Source organism: Ovis canadensis, chromosome 20 (genome assembly GCF_042477335.2).
Source record: "Ovis canadensis isolate MfBH-ARS-UI-01 breed Bighorn chromosome 20, ARS-UI_OviCan_v2, whole genome shotgun sequence".
In the NCBI taxonomy this organism is placed as follows: domain Eukaryota; kingdom Metazoa; phylum Chordata; class Mammalia; order Artiodactyla; family Bovidae; genus Ovis; species Ovis canadensis.
In genome coordinates this window covers 39,057,896-39,084,169 of record NC_091264.1, presented here as the reverse complement: position 1 = coordinate 39,084,169, position 26,274 = coordinate 39,057,896, and the positions used below count along the sequence as shown (strand labels likewise).

Sequence of the window (26,274 nt, the reverse complement as noted above, 5' to 3'; positions counted from 1 at the left end):
CTTCAGCGCCCCCAGTGAATGAGAGGCTGATATTCAGGAAACAGCACCCATGATTATGTCAGTAAGCCATGGCCCACCTACCAGGTCTCAGCAGTGTAGTCTCCCTGCCAGGCCTCCCATCTCAGGGTCAGTTCTGGCCTTCACTCACAGTTCCCCAGAGGCCAGGAACCTCCAGGGGCTGGGGCACTGGTTTCTCCTTTCGCATACGCCAGGAGTTGAGTATTGTTGGTTTTAAAACATCCTATTTCAGGGCTCCCTTTCCCCCTGGCACACAAGGTGTAGAGCTGAGACTGGGCAGCTTGTTCCCTGGCTTTCCTTCTCTGGGTTCCCATGGGAGAGGACAGATGCCCACAAGTACATAGGATGTATCTAGCATCCTGATCTGTCGGCTGTTCATTCCTCCCACTAAAACAGAACAGCCCACGTAGCATTGACTATTGCCTGGGCTTAAGAGGTTGTAAAGTCAGTGGCTACAGGGATCAGCCTGATATCATAAAGAACTGAAGCAAGAAAGGTGGGGACTTTCCAGGTGGGGACTTCCCAGGTGGGGACTTCCCAGGTGTTCTTGTGGTAAAGAATCCACCTTCCAATGCAGGAGACATAAGAGACATGGGTTCAATCCCTGGGTTGGGAAGATCCCTTGGAGGAGGGCATGGCAACCCACTTCAGTGTTCTTGCCTGGAGAATCCCATGGACAAAGGAGCCTGGACAACTACAGCCCACAGGGTCTTAAACAGTAGGGTGTGACTGAGTGACTTAGCACCACGCATGGCAAAGTCATCCATTGTCCAAGACAGCAGGCTCTTCTTAGCTCCAGCTGATCTATGGCTATCCCACAGGAATTGGGCTCAAAAATTTTTTTTTTAAGTGTCTGAGTTTTTATCTCAAGTCTCCTGGTTTTAAAATGGTGCAATAAAATGCACATTTTTGTAAACATTGGATATAAACAAGCAAAGTACCTCTCTGTCTAGTATTACACTCTTTAGGGAGTTGGCTTTCTACTCTGTCTTAAAATATACTATATAATGATGGATATTTGCAGGTATTTAATTGAATTTATATAAAAATAAGCTCATTGTGTCATTTGCTCAGAATTACAGCCTCAAAGTCATATCATCAATTGGAGAATTTAGGTTTTATATGAGCATATCAGTTCAGTTCAGTTCAGTCACTCAGTCGTGTCCGACTCTTTGTGACCGCATGAATCGCAGCACATCAGGCCTCCCTGTCCATCACCAACTCCCGGAGTTCACTCAGATTCACATCCATCGAGTTCGTGATGCCATCCAGCCATCTCATCCTCTGTTGTCCCCTTCTCTTCCTGCCCCTAATCCCTCCCAGCATCAGAGTCTTTTCCAATGAGTCAACTCTTCGCATGAGGTGGCCAAAGTACTGGAGTTTCAGCTTTAGCATCATCCCTTCCAAAGAAATCCCTTCCAAAGAAATCCCAGGGTTGATCTCCTTCAGAATGGACTGGTTGGATCTCCTTGCAGTCCAAGGGACTCGCAACAGTCTTCTCCAACACCGCAGTTCAAAGGCATCAATTCTTCAGCACTCAGCCTTCTTCACAGTCCAACTCTCACATCCGTACATGACCACAGGAAAAACCATAGCCTTGACTAGATGGACCTTGGTCGGCAAAGTAATGTCTCTGCTTTTGAATATACTGTCTAGGTTAGTCATAACTTTTCTTCCAAGGAGTAAGTGTCTTTTAATTTCATGGCTGCAGTCACCACCTGCAGTGATTTTGGAGCCTAAAAACATAAAGTCTGACACTGTTTCCACTGTTTTCCCATCCATTTCCCATGAAGTGATGGGACCGGATGCCATGATCTTCGTTTTCTGAATGTTGAGCTTTAAGCCAACTTTTTCACTCTCCTCTTTCACTTTCATCAAGAGGCTTTTGAGTTCCTCTTCACTTTCTGCCATAAGGGTGGTGTCATCTGCATATCTGAGGTGATTGATATTTCTCCCGGCAATCTTGATTCCAGCTTGTGTTTCTTCCAGTCCAGCGTTTCTCATGATGTACTCTGCATATAAGTTAAATAAGCAGGGTGACGATATACAGCCTTGACATACTCCTTTTCCTATTTGGAACCAGTCTGTTGTTCCATGTCCAGTTCTAACTGTTGCTTCCTGACCTGCATACATATTTCTCAAGAGGCAGGTTAGGTGGTCTGGTATTCCCATCTCTTTCAGAATTTTCCACAGTTTATTGTGATCCGCACAGTCAAAGGCTTTGGCATAGTCAATAAAGCAGAAATAGATGTTTTTCTGGAACTCTCTTGCTTTTTCCATGATCCAGCGGATGTTGGCAATTTGATCTCTGGTTCCTCTGCCTTTCCTAAAACCAGCTTGAATATCAGGGAGTTCACGGTTCAAGTATTACTGAAGCCTGGCTTGGAGAATTTTGAGCATTACTTTGCTAGCATGTGAGATGAGTGCAATTCTGCGGTAGTTTGAGCATTCTTTGGCATTGCCTTTCTTTGGAATTGGAATGAAAACTGACCTTTTCCAGTCCTGTGGCCACTGCTGAGTTTTCCAAACTTGCTGGCATATTGAGTGCAGCACTTTCACAGCATCATCTTTCAGGATTTGAAACAGCTCCACTGGAATTCCATCACCTCCATTAGCTTTGTTCGTAGTGATGCTTTCTAAGGCCCACTTGACTTCACATTCCAAGATGTGTGGCTCTAGATTAGTGATCACATCATCATGATTATCTTGGTCGTGAAGATCTTTTTTGTACAGTTATATAATATAAACTATATAATAAAACTATTATATAATAGTTTGCATCTGCTAATTCCAAACTTCCAATCTAGCCTCTCCCACCTGCTACCCCCTTGGCAACCAGAAGTCTGTTCTCCATGTCTGTAAGTCTGTTTCTGTTTCAAAGATATATTCACTGGTGCCGTATTTGATATTCCACATATAAGTGACACCGTATGGAGTTTGTCTTTCTTTCTGACTTACTTGGCTTAGTGTGGTAATCTCTAGGTCCATCTATGTTGCCGCAAATGACATGATTTCATTCTTTTTACTGGCTGAGTGATATTCCATTATACATACACAAACCTACACACACACGCACCACAGCTTGTTTTTCAGAATGAATGTATGGTCAAGGTATATCAATATGACTTGGTAGGAATTAAGTGAGAAAGCAGAATGAGCACATTTAAAAGTCTTTCCAGCAACCTTATTGTAATGGACTAACTATGATTAAACTATAATTTCTGCAGGGAAACAGGGTGTTTGCTGCTGGTTATGGCTACTTTTTTCATCTTGTGACCAACAAAACATCCCAAGCTCCACTTCTCTCATTTACACGGAATAGTGCACATTCTTGTACAAGGTAACTTTGGGGAAGTTCATCTACATTTTGGGTGTAAGGTTTATCGTTTAACATTTTTTTTTTTGTACAAGACTCATAGAGAAGGTTGAATAATGCTTGGCATCCATGTAAGATTTGATGATATATCTGAGTGAGCATCTTCGGTCATAAGTTTGGTGGTGAAGGGGAGGGGAACAGAGAGAGGGGTCATTTGAGGGGGCACAGGACACAGAGTCCCTTTTGTGGCCAGAGAAGAACTTAATAGAGAGATGAATTAAACTCCCAAGAGACTGGGGGCACCTGGGAGGCCAGAATGCCTGAGCTCAGGAGCTGAGTGGGGAGATGAGGTTTGGAGAAGAAGCTCTTTGCCTGTGGCTTGCACACTGTGAGATGAGGGTGACTAGTTCAAGGTCTTTGCTATTTAGAGGATACAGTCATCTGCTGAGAGCAAGGACTGGGAAACATGGTAGAAAGGTAAGGAAAATGTGAGCTTCAGAGTCAGTCAGGACTTGATTCAGAGCTGGACTTTAAGTAACTTGCTTTTTTCCTGAAGAGTCAGACCTTTATTTGTAAAATAGGGACACATCTCTATCAAAAGTTTGATTTGAAAATTAGAGGTGACTTATGTTATACACCTAAGTGAACAATCTGGAATATGGTAGGAACTCAATAATTGATAGAAATAATTCTATTAAGCAATTTATTATTAATATTATTATGTTTGACTGTGTTGTGTGGCTTGTGTGATCTTGTTTCCCTGACCAGGGATTGAATCTTCACCCTCAGCAATGAAAGTGCAGAATACTAACTACTGGACCTCCAGGGAATTCCTCAATATAAATGATTCTGATAATAGTTACATTAATAATAGTGAGATCATATTGTAATGATGGGAACTTATAAGGAGACTGGAATGAGGATTAAGCACCATTGTTCAGCCATGTTGAAGTGATGGCTGAGCTAGGATCAGTACATGTGCCATGAAATTATTATTAAGATGACAAGGTTTTTTATTTAATCTAGCAGCTTTCAGCAACCCTGGGATATGAAGGGAGAAGGTATCAAAAACATGCCACAATGCTAGGCCATTTCAGGGAAAAGCACAAAACTTGCACAGGTTATAAGCTCTGGTATATGGCTTCCTCAGCAAAGGGGTGGATCTAGAAGAGGCTGATGGAAGAGTGGGGCTCTGTAGGGCTAGTCAGGGGTGTCCAGGTTCCTAGGAAAGAGCTGATAGAATTTACAGGGGCTGATAGAATGGAAGAGCATCATGGCAACCTGCAGCTTGCTGAGATCCAGGCGCAGGTCACAGAGGGTGACAGAAAGAAAGGCCGAGGGATGGGCAGTGACCATCAGAGAGAAGATCTCCTCTTCAGTCTCACTTATTCCCTTATTCAGTATCTTCAGTTTTATATTTTCCAATGAGTGAGACATATGGAATGCAGAAATCAGCCGAATTTCACTCTTTATCTTTCTCCCCAGGTCTGGTCTCTTTGTATACCCTAAGTTTCAGCCACCTTGGGATAATAGCACTGGCTCCACCCTGTTCCAGAATTTCACAGTTTGGGGAAGTGCAGGTGGTGCCCAGGTATGTTTCTTTAATTTTTTAAAGTTAGAAATGTCATTTATTTTCTTGTGGTGACTTATTCTGCATCTCTACTTAAAGGGTGATGATTTGTTTCTGGGGGAGGATTGCTATATTATCACAGCTTTAAGGAGCCAATAGCATCATAGGTGTGTGTGTCAAATAGTTGTTGAATGAACAGATTCCTAATCAGTAAGCCAAGGTTTGTCCATTGCCTCTGTGGTGACTTTTCAGAAGCTCTAATAGGGAACAACAGAATCGTAGAGATTTGCAACCAAGAAGAATAAAAGGAGGTCATCTATTCTTCCCCTCACGTGCTTATTTGGGGAAAAAGTTAAGGCTCAGAAAGTAAAGGGATTTGCCAAGGTCACACCATTTGTTAGTAGCAAAATCAGGTGCAGAATCCAGACTGCAAAGGTTGTGTGTTTGATACCTAACATTCTCTTTCAGTCATAAGAAAAAGTGCTGTTCATCAATGAAACACAAAAATTCCAGATCAAAGTGGCATTCTCACTTTTACCAATGGGCCAAATTTTATATTCTTTGAAAGGAAAATGCTCATGTTACTCATTTACTTTTCTTTATTGCAGTGACTTCTTATAAGGAAGCTTTGTATGCTCACTATTACCAATACCATGTAAAAATTATCCAGGGTCTCTATTTGGTGTTACACAGAGAAAATTACATACATTTGGTCTCGGCCATGGAGAAATATGGAGCCTAAGATACAAAGATGAAGACATACATCTACAGGACATTCAGAAAATAGAATAAAACATATAATTAAGTCACAGTAAGAAAGTTAGGTATTTATTTCACATATTCACTGATTCAACATAAGGAAAATGATCATAGATGGGGGGAAGCCTCAAAATACAAAATTGGGGTAGCTAACAGGAAGAATCCCATTTGTACTAAATATTTTGTTTTCATTAAATTTGATAAAGTACTTTGTTTCTCATTAGCACAATGAATATAGTGGGGACAAATCCCTCTTATGCAGAGAAACAATTTGTGCCTTCCAGAGGATATGATGCCTGTAATGAAGTAAAACCTGTTGTCAAATTAGTTCAGGTCATAGCTATATTGTTTACATAAACCTCTGTGTCTTCAAAGATCTATCATTCTATAAAAGGTAATGTAGAGTGCATGTAGAGTGGGAAATGCAAGCTATTCAGTTCTTGAAAATTCAAGCACAAAAACTGATTGACAAGTAAAAGCACTAAACTATGGTAAATCAAGGTTACTGTGGCCTTAATTAATAGGAAACTCCCACTTGAAGATAAGAATGTAAACATGGCCCTATTTAATAAACAAAGGGGTGACTGTATAAGTTTAACTGGAAGTCCTGACCTCCACCCTGATTTTCAAAATGGTTGAACTGAGAGCTGGGAGAAGTAAAAGTCTTGCTGAAGATCACTTAATTAGCTCATATCAATGCCAGGTAAAAACTTAGGCCTCTGTTCCCCAAGCTAGTGTGATTCTTCCAACTCTAACAAGTGTGTTTGGTTAATCCTTGATCCTTGTTTGGAGCCACTAACCTAAGCTGTATACACATAGAATGTATTTTGAGTCTATAGTCATGCTGAATTACTTACTTCTTATTTGCAAGTTTTTGACAATCTTAGTTAATAATACTGAGGTAAATATTAAGTACTGGAGTTCCTGGATGTTTTGTTTTTCTCCATTAATTTTGTGTGATTTGACAGTTGCAAGCTTATTTTAAATACATGAAGAATTCACATTGACCTTTATAATGCATCAGTTGTTAGGAAGAGAAATGAAAAGTGCAGAGGGGATGTTACCAAAGGGGGCTAGTTAATGCTGACCTCACGGCAACTTTAGGATGCCTACACAGATATTGATGGACAAAAGCTGCTTAAATATGATATAGCACACTCATTTATACTTAATAATTAAAGAAGCTACGGGAAAGCTGCAAGAAAAGCCGAGCCTCAGACCTTTGACATAACATATATTGTTGTTTTTATAGATTTTTAGAAGTAGCAATCTTCACCTGAAAAACTTCCAGGTTTATGCATGCAGAGATTTTGGAATTGATGTCTTGGAAAGTGATGCAAATACATCAATTACTGACAGCTTACTACTTGGTCATTTTTCCCACAGGGTAAGTGCTATCATGTGATTCTTTTAAGTTGTTCATCAAAACAGAATCATATGTTCTGGGTCCTTTGATGATTCAGGATATGTAATTTTAATAGAATTCTTTAGCAAATCTTGTGTTTAGTTGGTCAAAGTTAGAGGATTCTTTGATTTGTAGCAGTGGTCAAGCACACATAAGATTTCCGTGTGTTGTGTTCGTATAAATCACAAAAGCCCTGAGTGGCACACAGAACTCTTATCTGGTTGCGATTTAGGGTTTTTATCCACAGCAATTTAAAAGTCTAATAATTTTATGTTCATTTATTCTAACCTCACAAAGTTTATGAAATAGTGTGAGTCCATTTCGTCTTTATGGACTGTGGTTTGCCAAGTTTCAACATCAACATTCTGTTCATAGGGTTCTTAATCTATTTAGGGCCCCCTCCCATTAAAAAATGGTGATATAAATTTGTGTTGTTTGCTATAGTTTACTAGGGTTTCTTAAGTGATTCCCTAATACTTACCTCAGTGTGTGTGTCTACATGATAAACTTCAAACTATGGATGACTTCCCCACCACTGCATGGCCTAGGGACAAGAATGTAGCTGAGCTGGGGACTTCTTGGATAAGAAGTACTAGTTCTCAAGGGAAATCCGTGGCTGCCATCGGTTTCCGACCTATAATGAGTCCTTATGTTCTTTTTCTTGAAGGAGTAACATGCATGTTAGTGTCAAAGTTCAGAATAATCATAGATGGAAGAGACCTAGAGTACTTCTGGGGACTAAGGGAAGAGTGTTCTCTTTAGCTCATTCCTGAATGCTTTGACCAACTGACATTTAAATGATAAGTTTTTACTTTGGTGCTTCCTTTGATGATTCATAACCACAGATACCAATCTTGAGTTAAAAAATATCACTTTCTTGTTAAGCCACACTTTCCTACGTTTAATTCTCCAGCTTCCTTCCTTCTTTCTCTTCCGAACCCTCGTTTTTAGGAGGGAAATACCTGCCAGTTTTCCCTTTTCTCTGAAAAGATTACCGCCTTGAAGGATGATTCTTCTTTTCAAGTGCTTAAGTTTTCGAGAGAGGATGAGACCCAGATTTAGATTCTGTGATACGGGTTGACCTAAGGCCCATAAATTTCTCAGAAACAACCTTAGAGAAGATGCTAAAAACAAAACGCCCATCAAGCTGAAGAACTAAGTGTCCTGGAAAATTAATGTCACAACATCTTAATTGATGCTAAATAGACATCATAATTAGTGGAAGAGTGACATAAATTAAGATTCAGACTATGACAAAAGGGTGCTTTTCATAACAAAATATAATCTCACCCCGGGGGTATAATTCACCAGCGATGCAATACAGCTGAGAACTTCTCAGTCTCCTAACAAGTAAGTGCAGGACCAAAGTCTTTGGATGGAAAATGTTAAACAGTTTCTTATAGGCATGATCTAGATCTTATTTAAGCATCTGAACCTTAAAGCCGTGCAATTTTATTGTGTATATGTATGACATTATCACATATTCACAATGGAATATTACTCAGCTATTAAAAATGAAACTGGGCCATTTGTAAAGACATGGATGGACCTAGGGGTTGTCATAAGGGGTGAAATAAGTCAGAAAGAGAAAAACATTATAAACTGATGCATAAATGTGGACTGTAGAAGAGTGGTACAGATGAACCTGTTTGCAGGGCAGGAAAAGAGATGCAGATGTAGAGAACATGTGGGCACGGTGGTAAAGGGGGAGTGGGGTGGGTTGGGAGATTGGGGTTGCCATATATACCCTATCACGTGTAAAGTAGATCGCTAGTGGGAGGCTGCTGTATATACAGGGAGCTCAGCTCAATGTTCTGTGGTGACCTAGAAGGGTGGGATGGGGGTGAGGTAGAAAGGAGATCCAAGAGGGAGGACTATATGTATACATATAAGTGATTCAATTCATTGTATGCAGAAACTAACACAATATTGTAAAGCAACTATATCCCAATAAAACATAAATAAAGCATGTAATATTAGAGGTAAATATTACCTAAGAGTTGACCCAGTTAGAACTCTTGAATTTACAGGTACAGAAATGGAGGCTTTGGGAAGCCATATGAGAACCAAAGATCATGCCCAGTATTGTGGAGCTTGGACCACCTGGATATCACGCCTGGTCCAACACTCATTTAATTATATATGGGAAAATGGCCTTGGCAAAAAGTATTTATTAGTGCTTACTCCAATATTCTCTGAAGTGTTTTCCATGGAGGGCTAGATCCAAGAGAGGGTCTGAGAAAAGGAAGATTCTTAGGTTAATTACATATAGGATATGCTAGGCACAGTGGTAAAAAGTCTGCCTGCCAATGTAGGAGACACAGGAGGAGATGCAGGTTCGATCCCAGGATTGGGAAGATCCCCTGGAGTAGGAAATGGCAACCCTCTCCAGTATTCTTGCCTGGAGAATTCCATGGACAGAGGAGCCTGGCAGGCTACAGTCTGCAAGGTCCGAAAGAGTCAGAAAGAATGAGTGACTGAGCGCACACACATACACATGCTGTTTACCATCCCTCCCGTCCTCTGAAATTCACATTGCGTATTAACCCATTAAAGTCTTTGCAAAGTTCTAGGGTTAAAAGAAAATGAAAAATCTATAAATCTTTATTTAGCACACTATTGCTCAGATTTATCTGGGAACCACTTTATTGCTGTATAAAACTGTATTTGTTGTTGTTGTTGGTTTATTTTGGATGCCAACCTCTCTTTGGTTGTAGAAATCTGACTTTAGCCTCTTTCTTTCAAATCTGCCATTTCTTTAGGAATTAAAAATTTCAGACCCTTTGGCTTAATCATTCTTAGACCTTCCACCTGCATGTAATTGGTGACACACAGTGATCAGTGAGTCATGTTCTAAAACAAACACTAGTTTCTGGAAGAATCTTTTATTAGAAAGGATTTTTTCACATTAGACATATTTGTTTATGTTGGGACTCTCATACCCAACGTTACCTTGGTATTGAAATGAGTAGAATAATTTTCAGTGAGGATGGCTTTATTATGCAAGAAAAAGAGATGTGCAAACCATCATTATACATCCAAGTTTGGTCATTGTCGTTTGTTTATTCTGCCATACTAGCCTTGCTTTTAATTAGCACCCCCTTCCACAGTCTCCAAGATGTCCTGATTTGGATGTAAATTATGATCACCCCACTTTTGGAAGTATCTGTAGGATGGTTGCCTTTTTGTTGTTATTGTAATTCATTCAAGCAAATGATACTACTTAAAAAAAATCTTCTTCAGGAAAATGCTGTTGAGGTTGCTTCATTCTATTTCTCTCAGGGTTACTTTTCATTTTCACTTGCGGATTTGTCTTCCTCAATTTAGAACTTTCATCATTTTGTTTCTCTAAATTCCATCCTAGGTCTCCTTCTTCTCTACATATCCTTGCTCTCCTTGGGAAAAATCTCATTTTCTCTAGTGGTTTCAATTACCATCCACATGCTGATGTCTCCCATATATTTGCATTTATTTCTATCATTTTATCTTGTGCTTTCAGTTTGAAATTCATTTTCTATGTTTTTTTCCCTACTTTTCAAACTTGATTTGTCTTGCATTGAATAATATCTTTTAAAATATTCACTCATTTGAAAGTTATTCCTTCTGTTAACATCGTATAGGTTCTTGGACTTAAATTTGTGACATGCCTGCTCATCTTCAGAAAGTTTTAATTACATTGGCATTGTTAAACTTCACCTGAGCCATGCAAGGACCTTAAACTTCTTTAACTTCTTCACCCTCTCATCTCATACATTACTTTTCTCTAGTATTTGTTCTTCTTTTTAAAACAGATGTTTCATGGAAATATGACATTTATGTGGAAAAGTGCACAAATCACAAGTGAAGAGCTCTATGAATTTTTGTAAAGCAAAATCACATGCATACCACCCAGATCTAGAAATAGAACATCATCAGTTCCTCTAAAAACCCTTAATGTCTGCTCCCAGTTAATCCCAACCCCTACCCCCAGCCAAAGGAGAACCATTATTCAGACTTCTCAAGTATAGGGTTAATTTCAAATCTGTTTTTGAACTTCATGTAAATGGAATCATACATCATGCAACTCTAATGTGACTGGCTTCTTTGGCATATTATTATATCTGTGAGATTCATTCATGTTTTTTTATGTTTCAATAATTTTTTCTTCCAATTGTTGTGTCATTGTTGTTGTTCAGTCAATAAGTCATGTCCAACTGTTTGCAACCCCATGGACTGCAGCACGCCGGGCTTCCCTGCCCTTACCATCTCCCAGAGTTTGCTCAAACTCATGTCCATTGAGTCAGTGATGCCATCCAACCATCTTGTTATCTGTCATCCCCTTCTCCTCCTGTCTTCAGTCTTTCCGAGAATCAGGGTCTTTTCCAATAAGTCGTCTTGCCGCATCAGGTGGCCAAAGTATTGGAGCTTCAGCTTCAACATCAGTTCTTCCAATGAATATTCAGGATTGATTTCATTTAGGATTGACTGGTTTGATCTCCTTGAAGTCCAAGGGACTCTCAAGAGTCTTCTCCAGCACCTCAATTCGAAAGCATCAATTCTTCCCTTTTATGGACTGTATTATAGTTTTTAAAGCCATGTTGCTATTGCTGGACATTTGCCTGTTTCCAGTTTAGGGTTATTACAGAGAAAGATGTTATGAACAATCTTCAGTATGTATCTTGGTGTTCACAAGCATGCATATCTGTTGAGTATGTGCCAGATTTTAAAACTGCTGGCTCAGAGGCTGGCCCTTTAGCTTTAGTGGATGATGCCAAACCCCACACAATCCCAAGTGTTTAACTTGTACCACCAGTTTGCAAAACGTGTTTCAGAGCTAGGTCTTGGAATTTCTCTTGACCAACATTCTGTAGAATTTCTTCATGTCTCTGTAGTATTCTTATTCCTAATTCCCCCATCTTCCTCTTTTCTGATTTAACTCTCATTGTTTTAGCCTGTGGTAACTTTTTAAACTGATGGTCTATGAAAGGTAAAGATTTTGACCTTTACCTTTACCTTACCAAGAAATGGAGACCCCATTCTTGGAAGGTTGTTACTATAGATCGCTAGGTTGGAGTTCACTTTGCCTTGATGCTTTGGAGTTAGTGCTCATTGTCTTCTATCTTCTAGTCCTGAAGTTAAAGAGTTTTTAGATAATTCATGGAAGCCATATATAGGATGGATAAACAACAAGGTCCTTCTGTGTAGCACAGGGAACTGTATTCAGTATCCTGTGATAAACCATAATGGAAAGTAATTTTAAAAGGGATGTGTATGTAACTAGAGGACTTCTCCAGTGGCTCAACGGTAAAGAATCTGCCTGCAATGCAGGAGACTTGGTTTGACCCTGGGTCAGGAAGATCCCCCGGAGAAAGAAATGGAAACCTACTCCAATATTTTTGCTGGGTAAATCCCATAGACAGAGGAGCCTGGTGGGCTACAGTCCATGGGATCGCAAAATGGTCAGACATGACTTAGTGGCTAAACAACACAAATGTATATAGCTGAGTGCCTTTGCCAAAAAAAAAAAACAAAAAACCCCACACACAGAAAACCCAGTTTATAGATACTCTAATTCTAAGTCTTTTATATGTAACCTATTAGCTCTTCCTCTTTGGGGATTTTTGGGATCTCGTCCTTGTCCCTGGTATGTGTAATTCCAATATGATGTAACTTTGCTATGGCTTTTTCTTCTGACCGCTCTGCTAGGCAATGGGCAGGACTTTTCAGTCTGGAAAGTCATATCCTTTCCTTCTGGGAAATTTTCTTTACTTATTTCTTTGATAATTATCTCCCCTATATTTTCTGTTTTATTTAAACTCTTATTATTTTGATATTAGGTTTCCTGAATTACTTTTCTAATCTTCTTAATTTCTCTCTGATTTCCCATTGCCTTTTTATCCTACTTTCTTAGATTTTTTTCTATTTAATTTATTAATTCTACTCTCCTATTATTTTTTTTTCTAAAAAATTCCTTTTTGGGCTTCTTCTTTCATGAACATGATACTCTCATTTCGCTGATGTTATTAAGTTTCCTTTCTGATTTCTATACTGGCATTGTCTCCACTGGGTTTCTTTTCTTCTGTTTCTTTTCATCACTGTCTTCCAGGTGGAGACTCTTTACAGTTTCTGGTGATCCTCAAACATACATCTATTTTAGGCAATGAAACAGTGAAGTACTAACAGCTGGATTAGATGGAGTTTGTTGAAGAGGTTTTACAGAAAATCCTGGAAGCAGTTTTTGTTGTTTTTTTGACTTTTTAATATTTATTTTTTATATTGACATACAGTAAAATGGACTTTTGGATGTACAGTTCTGTAAATTTTTAACATATGAGTAGATTTATGTAACTACCACTAAGATATGGAACAATTGCATCAGCCTGAAAAAACCCTCCCTTTGGCTCCATCTCTGTAGCTACATCTTCTTTTCATATCCCCTTGGAGGTCACTAATCTATTCCCTGTCACTGTAGCTTTTTCTTTTCAACAATCATATGAATGGGATAACATAGTATGTAACCTTTTGAGACTGGCTTCTTTCACTGGAAGACACCTTTGGTATTTATCTAACTTGCTGCAAGAAATAGTATTTTATTCCTTGTTATTGTGGGGGACAGTATTCCACTATATGGATGTACCACAGTTTATTCATTTGTTGAAGGACATTTGAACTGTTTCCAGATTTGGTGATTGACTACAAATAAAATTGTCTTAACCATCTGTTTAAGGCTTTTGTATGAACCTAAGTTTTCATTTCTCTAAGGTAAATGCTTAGGAATTGAATTGTTAGGTCAGTGATGTGTGCAGGCGTGCAAAGTCGCTTCAATCGTGTCTGACTCTTTGAGACCCCATGGACTGTAACCTGCCAGGCTCATTTGTCCATGAAATTCTCCATGCAAGAGTACTGGAGTGGGTTGTCATGCCTTCCTTCAGGAGATCTTCCTGACCCAGGGATGAAGCCTGTGTCTTTTACGCTCCTGCATTGGTAGATAGGATCTTTACCACTAGCACCACTTGGGAAGCCTCTAGGTCAATAGTAAGATTATGTTAACTTTGTTAAAAAGTACCAAACAATTTTTCCACAGTGTTTGCATCATTTTTCATTCCCACCAGAAGTGTATGAAAATTTCAATTATTTTTTTTTCTTCATCAGCGTTTGGTATTGTCACTAATTTTTATTTAACCCTCTAATAGGTATGTAGGATATTGCATTGTGATCCTTTGTGATATATATGTGCTTTGCAAATATTTTCTCTTAGTCTGTAGCTTGTCTTTTTACTCAGTTGCTTTTATTCATGTATTAACATTGTATTTCATTTGGCCAGTTCTCTTATTTTTCTTTCCTTATCCCCCTTCGAAATCACAGGGAAACCTGTGTATGTCAGCTGGGATCAAATCTCCCAGAAGGTGGGAACTGAGAGTTTCTAACACAACCTTTGTGAATTTTGATCTCACTCACTGTGTGGCCATCAGGACCTGTTCAGGCTGCTCCCAAGGACAGGGTAAGTTGTTTGAGTAGATAAGACAAATAATAAAACTAGTAAATAAGTCCAGTACACACGTAAATGTGATAAATAGTGGCAAAGCCATTGGGATTCATTATTTCTTTTACTTACAAGATTTCTTTAAGAGGAACTAAAGATCTTCTTGATGAGGGTGAAAGAGGAGAGTGAAAAAACTGGTTTAAAACTCAACATTCAAAAAACTAAAATTGTGGCATCTGGTCCCATTACTTCATGGCAAAAGAAGGGGAAAAAAAATGGAAGCAGTGACAGATTTTATTTTCTTGGACTCCAAAATCACTGTGGATGATGACTGCAGCCATGAAATTAAAAGAAGGAAGGAAAGCTATGGCAAACCCAAACAGCTTTTTAAAAAGCAGAAACATCAACATCACTTTGCTGACAAAAGTGTGTATAGTCAAAGCTATGGTTTTTCCAATAGTCATGTGCAGATATGAGAGTTGTACCATAAAGAAGGCTGAGCACCAAAGAATTGATGCTTTCAAAGGACTCTTGAGAGTCCTTTGGACAGCAGGGAGATCAAACTAGTCAATCCTAAAGGAAATCAACCCTAAATATTCACTGGAAGGACTAATGCTGAAGCTCCAATATTTTGGCCACCTGATGTGAAGAGCTGATTCATTGAAAAAGACCCTGATGCTGGGAAAGACTGAAGGCAAGAGGAGAAGGGGGTGGCAGAGGACGAGATGGTTAAATAGCATCACTGAATCAATGGACATGAATTTGAGCAAACTCTGGGAGATAGTAAATGACAGGGAAGCCTGGGGTGCTGCAGTCCTTGGGGTCTCAGAGTTGCACATGACTTAGTGACTGAACAACAACATAAGATTTCATCAGTAGAAACTGCTGCTCAAATCTCCTAAAAGAAATTCTAGAGGAGGCCAGGTGCTCCCAATATGGTTCTTGCAGCTCCCCAGCCTTTCCCTACCTGGTGCCTGTCATACTCTGTTATGATAATTCCATGTCTCTGCTGGATTCTGAGCTTCACAAATGCAGGGACCACAGCTCTCTCTCATATTGAAGTATAGTTGATTTACAGTATTGTATTAGTTTCTGTACAACATAGTGATTCAATATTTTTATGGATTACACTCCATTTAAAGTTCTTAAAAATATTGACTATATTCCCTGTGCTGTACAATATTACCTTGTATCTACTTTTCTTTGTACATGGTAGTTTGTACGTCTTGAGCCGCTCCCTTATTGTGCCCTACCCATGTCCCTCTCCCCACTGGTAGCCACTAGTTTATTGTCTATATCTGATCACATCTCTTTTGCTCAGAGTTTTATCATTAGTAACCAGTAGCCTGGTGCCCAGTAGGTTCACTGATTAAATCAATGAATGGAGTTGGGTGGATATACATATGGATATGAACTAATATACATGCAAGCTTTCCTGAAAGAGCTAGAGTTCAGGAAGCTTATGTTTTCAACAGCCCAAGGCTTTTTGTATGCACAGAGAGACCATAAGAATTCTTGTTCACTTGTTAACCACATCTCAGAGGTGATGAGAAATACCTTGGAGAACTCATGGGCTAAGGCGAAAGAAACTAGAGAGCAATCTAGTTGATTTGCTCGTTGTAAACAGACAAACCAAGTGGTTCAAGTAAATATGCTCTTGTGGTTTGAATTGCCAATTTAGATAATTGTTTGTTTTTTTAATTAAATGAATAATCAGTAAGTCTCCACTTTGCTTTTTATCCCCCCTCTATAGACAGAGCCAAAAATTGTTTTTATTTGGGTGGCATCTGAGTTTAAGATTGTAGAAATAACAATAGGAATAAAAAATGCCTTAAGACAATCACTTCAAATATTAATTCCTCAGTTAGTAGCTTCACTGTCTCTTATCATTCATAAGACACTGAAAAGGAGCAAGCTACTCCTTATGAGCTCTAATTTCTTCTCCCTGGATGTCCTTGGCTAAGCCATTCCTTTCATTTGTTTAAAAACTATTTAGTCCCGATTCTGTTTAAGGACCTGAGTGGTACAGAGATGAAAGGCACATAGTTCTTGTCTTCCAGGAGCTTTCCATCTAGGCACAAAAATAAATGTCTGAGCTAATAAATGTAATAGTATGATGAATCCAATACTTGAGGACTGAGCAAGGTCAATGAGGGGAACAGCAAGGAAGGGGGTCAGGTAGGACTTCATCATAGATTGCCTTGAGCAGGATTTAGAAAGGTGAAGAGAAGTTTGCAAGAAGGAAGAGGCAGAGAAAAGTTTTTACATGTTAGGAATAGCCTATGCAAAAATAAATTCAAAGAGCAAGTTATGATTGGGAAGTTGCAAAGAAATACAATATAGCTGAATTATAAAATTGCTTGTGGTGTTAGATAAACAACAAGTTGCTTCCCTGGTGGCTCAGATGGTAAAGAATCTGCCTACAATGGAAGAGACCTGGGTTTGATCCTGTGGTTGGAAAGATCCTCTGGAGAAGGGAATGGCTACTTAATCCAGTATTCTTTCCTTGAGATGACAGAGGACAGAGGAGCCTGGCGGACTACAGTCCATGGGGTCAAAGAGTTGGACACGACTGAGTGACTAGCACAGACACACACAGAAGTTTCTGAGGTGGAATTGTAGCATCGTGAATGAATGACAGTTGACTGCACAGACTCTACTGGGATGAGAATGAAAGCATTAGGGCCTCTTTCTGTTTATATCTTATTTTACATTTTTCCTTTTTTTATGTATTTTACAAGATACAGCAATATGGTAGCATATATACTAAGAGATGTGTCCTGAGTTTTTAAACTTTAATGACAGGGGGCTGAGAGTTAGAAGAGTAGCCCGAGAGCTAATACCTATAAAATGTGTTATTATTTGTCCATGTTATTGATTGAATATCGATTTTGAGGGCAAATGTTTTAAGCATAAGTCTCATAAGGAGTAGGGTTAGATTTGCCTTGGAAGAACTAGAGCAGAGGGGTGGAAAGACTAGCCCTCAGCACCTTTCACATTTAGTAATTAGTGATGTTCGGTGTCACTCCCAGTAGACCGCCATTTCTCACCCTTGGCATTTGGGACTGGATAACTGTTTGTTGTGGGGGCTCCCCTGTGCATTGTAGAGTGCTGGGTAGCATCCTTGCCTCTTCCCACCAGATGCCCGTAGCACTGCTGTCCACTCAGTTGTGACAGCCAAAAATGCTTGCAGATGGTACCAAATGTCCCCTGCAGGGCAAACCACCCCTGGTTGGGAATCACTGCCTGAGGATACAGGCTACGTGAGGACAGTCCCCCTCCTATTCTTATTTCACGCTGTCTGCAGCACATAGCACAGAGCCTGACATACTGTCAACTCAGGATATATATTTTTTCTTGGACAAATAAGTGAACAAATTGTTAAACTGTATAAATATGCAATTTTAAAATGCTGAAAATAACTCAGTGACTTCAGTTGCCATTTGTGATCACATTCTTTTGTACCTTTGGGTCACAGTCTTTCTTCCAACTTACAGGTGGGTTTACTGTGAAGACCAACCAGTTGAAGTTTGTGAACTCTCCGAACTTGGTAGCATTTCCGTCTCCTCATGCAGCCATTTTGGAAGACTTGGATGGGTCTCTGTCTGGAAAAAATAGAAGTCACATTCTTGCTTCTATGGAAACACTTCCAGCTTCCTGTGTGGTCAAAGCCAGCTTCAGCCAGCTTGTCCATGGCAGTGTCTGTGAGGAAAATGTTCTCTTTCATCGGATGTCTATTGGTTTGTAAGTTGAATTAACTCTACATTTTGGCTTGTCAATGGACATGTATATATCATTCAGGTTGTTGATATTTATAGAAGAGAAATTGTTTTCCAGTTTCTGTTTGATGTATTTAGTTCTGCAGAAGTCATATGGGATAATTTTGACAGCTGTCAATCATAAGTTTATGGTGCTTTTAGGCTGATTTAAATGACAGCTTATTTTCAATAACAGTGGACCACATCTCATAACCCTTGACCACTTATTGGTATTTTGAGTTCATAATTTCCTCTCAAAAAGACTTGCAACCAACAAAAAATTGAAATGTATTTAAATTAAGAGGAGTATTAATAAATTCCAATAATGTCCATTCTCATTTATATGCACCTCCTCTCCCTGAGCTCCTTTTAAGTGTTTGCTATGCTCCAGGGAAGCATTGCTGATGCTCCCTATTACTTGTGAAGTTGCTTCTCACCAGTTCATTTTCCTTGTTAATTCTGTGAACTATTGGATTTGTACAATACATAGCCTACTTAATATTGGAGCAAGAACTCTTGTTTATGCTACTCAGACTACCATTAAGTCAGGAGCTAGGCTGTTTATAATGCATAATAGGATTGCTTCTGCCCCCTTTAATTTCCAGGTAATGATTGCTGAGTGACTAGGGTTCTATCTTTTACCTGTTTCAAATGCATTGTATATAATTAGCCAGACTCCTTTCTCTCCTTTGTTTTAAGTGTCATAACTTCATGAATATTAAGTCAGGTGCTTCAACCAGATCATGCCGGCATCTTATTTAAACACGAAACTCCACAGGGAGGGAGTCAGTATGGTCAGGTTCGCACTAAGCCTGTATTCTGAATGCATACGCCATCCGTATCTTGACATTCTGTTTTAGAGACCTTAGTAATACCCTGCTAGCATGGAATTGTCTGAAAACTTTCCACTTTTGCTTTTCAAGCTGTTTATTATTCTATCTAATGTTAATGGACCCAATCCCAGTGAGTAATAACAGTATGGAGCAATATGTTTTCATTTCTACTCATTTTGATTATGTAGATCATGCCTTTCATTCTTAGGGATGCATCCTGATTTTTATGATTTTTTGTGATTTTAACAAAGATGTTTTTAATGAGCATTTTGAGGTTTACAAAAGTGAGCCATTTATTTCTTATATGCGTGTATTTTTTAATGAAAAAATAGATTTGTATAGTTAAAAAGAACATTATGTCCTTGTATAACACTGATTTCTCTGGGTTCTTGATACTCCTTTTCTATGTCTTGAAAACCTACTGAAAGACTGTCTCTGAAGGTGGCATTTAGTGGTGTGGCATTAGAAGCCACTGCAGTTGTAATCCTTCTGAGCATCTGTTCTTGGAGGTCTTCAGGACAGGACACCTAGGTGCTTGCTTTGGCAGCAAGTCATGATCCCAGCACTCAAGGACTGACAAGGTCTAAAAGAGAATAATCCTGATACTATATTCTGAGTAGATTCAGAAGATCCCTACTAGGGTAAAACACTTGCCTTGGTTTGTTTGGAATTTCCTTGGTTTTAAAATAAAAAAAATCTCATGTCCCAGAAACCCCTTCAGTCTCGAGAAAACCAAGATGGTTGGTCACTCTACTCCCTAGGCTTCTATTTAAACATTTTCAGGTTGATTCACAGATCATTGATTGTGATTCACAATTAATCACAATCAATCAATTCACAATCAATCAATTCACAATCACAGATCATTGATTCCAGAGCATTTGTGGACAAATGCTCAATGACTCCAAGCCCAAGGGAGGCTCAGCACACTCCCAGTTATGAGTCTCTTAGCCCTGTGTCCTCATCTCTAGGGCGAGATGGTTAGGTTAGATGATCTCTAAGGCCTTGCTAGTCAGAGTGTATCGGTGTGACCTGGGACTAGATGCAGGGAATCTCAAACTCACCATAGACATCCTGAGTCAGGACCCCTGGGGAATTTATACTCAAGTTTTAGAAGCACTGCCCTCAGGTCTTTCTAACTTGATCTTTCCAGATTCTATCCCCAGTTATTTGTGTGCAGTGACTTGATCTCTGTCCCAGGGCATTATAACCTCATTAGGAACATGTCAGAGCTAATGAGCAATTTGAATTCCACGTAGATACAAACTTTGTGGCATTTCACGGAGAAAGGATTAATTTGCTGTGCTGTTTTCCCTGGAGCATGCACCCTAAGAGTTGATTTGCAAAGCTCTCACAGTCCCCATCATTTAGGGTTGCTTGCTGATGGGGATCTGATGTGGCACATGGACCCTGCCCTCTTTCCTTTCAACATTTAGCCCCCTCCTGCCTCCTCAGCCCAGGTGCTTAGTAGGGTGTGAGGTCTGCACAGCTGCCTGAATGGGGCACCCCTGCCCCCTAACTAACAACAGAGTACTTGGGGTGTGATCTCTTCCTCAGAGGCTCCTCCTGGCCCATGTTCACTATAGTTTCTGTGTTTGACATTGACAACCTTCCCTCACTACATTTTCCAAGAGTGATGAGTGCCCACATTTGTGGCACTTCTGGTTTCGTAGCTTCCTCTGACTTCATCCTCACAATTGTGTTGACCAAGGCATAAAAATGTTTAAAGTTGGCAATAATAATTAATATTTTGGTGAAGAAAAATTTCCTACCCTTTATAAGGCAGAGTCTATGTTCTGTTTTGTTAAAAATAATGACATGTTTAGTCTGGGTGAGTTCTCTCTCACTCACAAGTTCTAAAACGTGCTTTCTTAAGGGTTCACTGGTGTTCAGCATAGCATTTCTTTCCTGAATTCTATTTCTACCAATCTCTTTCTGTCAACCCCATCCTTCCTGATAAGACCAGGAAGTGGTAGCTCTACCAGTATAAGCCAGGACCTCATTTCAGAAAAATGTCAGCACCGTTTGCTCCAGAGGCCTCATCATGGCAAAATGGCTCATGCAGTCCCTGGGTTTATTGATCCTAAATTTCTTCTGCGTAGAGATGCTTACCTGGGACAAGGATCACGTCACCAGTAGGGTATTGTGTGCTCCCTCTAGGCCTCCTTTCTAAGCTTTTCTTCCTGACCTTTCAATGCTAGTGTTCCTTAAGATTCTTCAAGAAGCTTTCAAGTTATGCACTTCCCAAATGATCTGGACTGTTTCATAGCCTCAGTTAACATTCACTGATGCTGCTTTATGGAAGTCCAGACTGATTTATCCAACTGCCCTTAGGATCTGTCCAATATTGTAGTCACTCACCACAGGTGGCCGCTGAACATGTGAAATGTGGCTCATCCAAATGGAGATGTGCTGTAAATGTAAATTATGCATCTTGTTTCTAAGACTTTGTATGAAAAAAGGAATGCAAAATAGCTCAATGATTTGTTTATATTGATTATCGTGAATGATAAGATTTTGAATATGTTGGGTTAAATATATTATTAAATTAATTTTGCTTGCTTCTTTTTCATTTTTTAATATGGCTATGATAAAACTTAAGGCTCTATCTGTGACTTGCATTTATGGCTTGCATTGTATTTCCATTGAGCTGTAGTGCTTTCAATTTCTGTTAGAGTATTCAGCAGCCATCTCAAACACAACCTGTCAAAACCAAACTTAAGGTCTTTATTCCATGAACCTATTGGGTGTTAAGAACCTCTGGGTGTTCAGACAAATGATGCAATTACCTAAACCAGAAATGAGAGTTATCCTTGACTCATCTGCTCACAGAAATCACCTACCATGTCCAGTCCATTTCATCTCCTAAAAAGACATCCCTTTTGAGTTATATTACTTCTCTCCTTCCCAACTTCTCTAGTCCAGCTTGACACTCAGATCCCACCTGTTTAACTGCAGCAGCCACTTAGCTTGCCACCTTGCTGGGATCCTATCCTTAAACTTGTGAGTCTTTGTAGATCAGATCTGGTCCTGCTACTCATGCATTCCCTTGCTTGAGACTTCATCAGGGCCTTCCCAGTGCCTCCCAGTGAAAGCCTACCATTTTTAATGTCTCAAGGGCCCTTCATGACCTACTCCTATTTGTGTTATACTTCTAGGATCATTTCTCAATGCTCTGCCCTCCTTTCCCTAAAATTTAAGCCTCAGCCACACTCAACTTTTTTGTGTTTTTCAATCCATAGGGTTCAGCTTCCATGAACTCAGCATGAAGGTAGTTTACTCTGGTGAGCTTCCCCGAGCTTTCTGCACAGCTTTGTATCCCTGCTGTGTGCTGGCTCTCTGTGCTTTCTCTAATCAATACTCACAGCTCCTACATAGCTTATAAATCACCCCTCCCTTCTCATTCACGGTAAGTAGGACAAGGATAGTGGGATTTTTTTGTTTGTTTGTTTCTTACGGTACCCAATACCATGTTGAACATAAAGTGACTCAATAAAATTAGTATTGAATAAATAAATATCATTTAAGAAATTGTGGACTCCCCCAGATTTTCCTCTCATGTTCTTATTGTCCATTTCTCTCTTAGGACCTATTTATAAGGAGTCCACAGCACTTAACATTTCTTTAGAAGATCCAGGATTAAAATACTATCCTAAGTCTTTATTTCTAAAATTCCTAGAAACATCAAATACTCAAGAATATCCTTTCATAATGTCTTCTGGGCTTTTGCTTGCCTGGGGCTGTCAGTTGATCAGACAATTTATTTTAACAGCTGATTTCTTCTCAACTCCACCCCTACCCCACCCCTACTGAAATAGCAGTTTGCATACATTTGCAAACATTTTCTTTTCCTGGTGGTATAGATGCACAGAACTGTGATGGGGAGAATGAGAACCAACTTTCACAATTACCATCTGGGAATTATTTGTTTTTTTGGTTTAGAGCACTCTACAACTCCTTCAGTTGACACAGATTTATTCAAATATCAGTAAATCAAGCCTTGATCTGTCTTCCAATTATGTACTGAACCGAATGTGGGGGAAATTAAAAGAGTTTACAAGATGTTGTAGGTTAGCCAACCAGTCCTTCTGAGTTTTAATAGGAAGTACATAAAAGAAAGTCTGGCTATATGCATATGTTTGAAATTATTTTTCAAAGGCTGAAGAATAAAGAAGTAATTAAGAATCATTTGTGGGTATAAATCATAAACCACCCTCCCTCTACCACTTCCTAGGTATCTTCCTGGACAAGTTACTTCACCTCTTTCTGCTTCAGTTCTCAAGACAGTAAAAAGAGCAAAATGTTACTTCACTCATGGGGTCGTTGTTGGGCACGTAGTAAGTGCTCAGTAAATGTTGTCTTTTGAAAGTCTCTACATTTATGATTGATAAAACAACATATAAACTTACTACTAATAGAATAAAATATAGATGATTATGTTTCTGAGAAACAAATGCCTGGCAAGGGAATTAAGTTTGTCCAAATGAAACTTAATCCAATTCTTGAAAGATAGGGAACACTTTCCAATAGTCACGAGACATCGCACTGATCCAGAAACCTCCCAGAAAGTCGTGGAATCTGGAGTCTTTCTGGACAGTTTTTGATTCACTCATGCCCCCAATGTTTTCTGTTTCTTCCTTCCTATTTCTCCTAGGAAAGAAAAGGTTAATGTTGTTGTTGATCACCTTGATTCTTAGATCTTGCTTAATATCCTCTCCTGTAGAGCTTACATTCAGTGTTTACCTATGGAACTGCTCTTAATGTGTCAGTATTCAGAGTATGAGGCACCCCCTGCCTCTGTGAATGTAAAAGTAAAGAAGAGTTCAAATGGAAATTGTGGCCTAGCTTTTCCTCTAACAATCGCCTAGCTCTCTTCCTAGGGATAAGTAGGCATAGCATCACTAATGGTATCTTTTCAGTTCTCAAAAAAAAAAAACCAAAAACACCCATGTGAGACAGGGAAATTCCAAGAAGTTTTATCTTCTCTAGGCAGCAGAGGTTACAGAAGTAAAATAGAAGAAGAGCGAAACATATAAATGGAGCCCAAACCAAGGAATAGCATCAATAATACTCCATGGTTATTAAATTTCGTGAATAATAAAGAGGCCCAGGGGTGTGCTGGTACCTGTTTTACAACTAGAATAAAAAGCCTGATTTGTAGCATTTGCCTAATTCCTTGGTGAAAATACTCTCACATGACTGAGATAAGGCTAACATCATGATGTCACTGAACATGGAGTTGTGAAGAAGGGCTGGTGATGAACTCGTGGGTAGGTGTCGGTCAGTCCTACCAGTACCAGGTATGCATAGGTATAAAAGGGAGGGTGGGCTTTGTAACTACCTGCCTGCATGGAATTGTTTTTCAATATTCCTGACAAGTAGTTGTCTACCTTGTGGTTGTGTAGCTCTAAGGATAATATTCTCACGTTCTGAGATAGCCATACCAGCTTCATCCCACAGATTAAGCTAGAGATGCAATGGTATCTAAAGTATGGGTAGATAGCTACTGCTTCTCTTCAAGGATCAAGGTGTAACTGGCAAGAATTTTTGTCAAGTACATTGCAAAAACTGTAAATACTATGTTTGAGGAGATGCTAGGTTGATTTTGGGACTTGATAATCAATTATTATTATTGCCTTAGCTGACTCTGAAAAGAGATACACAGAAATATACATCAGCAAAGTCATGGAGGATGACTTTGGATCCTCCATCATGGAGGACCCATGATGTCAGGGTATACCTGCCAGAAATTCAAGGACTATTATTTTTTTGTTGAAGTGTAGTTGATTTACAATATTGGGCCAATCTCTGCTATATAGCAAGGTGACTCAGTTATATACATACATATGTTTTTTGTAAATATTCTTTTCCATTATGGTTTACCACAGGATAGTGGATACACTTCTCTGTGCTGCACATTAGGACCTTGTTGTTTATCCATTCTAAATGTAATAGCTTACATCTATCAACTTAAAACTTTTAGTCCATCCTTTTTCCTTCTGCTCTCTTGGCGACCACGAGTCTGATCTCTATGTCTACGAATCTATTTCTGTTTTATAGAAAAGTTCATCTGAGCCATATTTTAGATTCCACATTTAAGTGATATCGTATGGTATTTGTCTTTCTCTTTCTTAGTTTACTTAATATGATAATCTCTAGCTGTATCCATGTTGCTGCAAATGGTATTATTTCATTCCTTTTTATGGCCCAATAGTATTCCATTGGCCATAAAAATGATTTGTATCCATTCATCTGTCAATGGGCATTCAGGTTGCTTCCGTGTCTTGGCTATTGTGAATAGTGCTGCTATAAACAGAGGGGTGCATGTATTTTTTTGAATTATAATTTTGTCCAGATATATGCCCAGCAGTGGGATTGCTGGGTCATATGATAATTCTACTTTTAGTTTTCTAAGGAACCTCCGTGGTGTTTTACACAGTGGCTGCACCAGCTTACATTCCCACTAACTGTGTGGGTGAAGTGAAAATGTTAGTCGTTCAGTCGTGTCTGACTCTTTGTGACCCTATGGAATGTAGCCCGCCAGGCTCCTCTGTCCATGGAATTCTCTAGCAAGAATACTGGAGTGGGTTGCCATTCTCTTCTCCAGGGGATCTTCCCAACCAAGGGATCAAACCGGGGTCTCCTGCATTGCAGGCAAATTCTTTACCATCTGAGCCCCCAGGAAGCCCTAACAGTGTACGAGGGGTCCTTAGAAATGCAAGATTATTAAATCGCATGGCTTGCATCTCTGTACTTGTTCTATTTTTTATGTGAATATAAGGATTGTTCCAAGTTTGGGGCAAAGACTGAGAGTTATGATTTCTTTTCTCTTTTTAGGTTTCTTACTCAGAAGGAGAAATATTTGTTTCTCAATCAATAAGAGTATACATAGAAGACTTTTTATTGATACACATTAGATATTACTGGGTGATGGCAGATCAGTAGATAGAATAGTCATCCTCTGACGAAGTCTTTTTTTTTTTTTGTTAAAAATGTGTTTGTTATTGTTATTTACCAGTGGGGAGAGGCAGTTTATTTACAAGCCACAAAAGCAAGGAGATAGCACTGTTAGTTAGCAATCTGCGTAGAATGGGCTACTTATGCAAAAATAAGACTCTTCAAAACAAAGGACATGGAGAGCTTCTGACAAGGA

At 39.3% G+C, this 26,274-nt stretch overlaps 1 protein-coding gene across 5 annotated transcripts in view; it reads left to right on the top strand.

Moving 5' to 3' along the window:
• Window positions 1–26,274, top strand: part of PKHD1 (PKHD1 ciliary IPT domain containing fibrocystin/polyductin) — a 456,884-nt gene that overhangs the window by 193,877 nt on the left and 236,733 nt on the right. For all 5 annotated transcript variants that reach the window (XM_069562807.1, XM_069562808.1, XM_069562806.1 and 2 more), the window contains exons 44-48: window positions 3,246–3,358; window positions 4,820–4,925; window positions 6,916–7,050; window positions 14,413–14,548; window positions 18,028–18,274. In XM_069562807.1, the coding sequence (XP_069418908.1) occupies window positions 3,246–3,358; window positions 4,820–4,925; window positions 6,916–7,050; window positions 14,413–14,548; window positions 18,028–18,274 (737 nt within the window). The remainder of the gene's footprint in view (window positions 1–3,245; window positions 3,359–4,819; window positions 4,926–6,915; window positions 7,051–14,412; window positions 14,549–18,027; window positions 18,275–26,274) is intronic.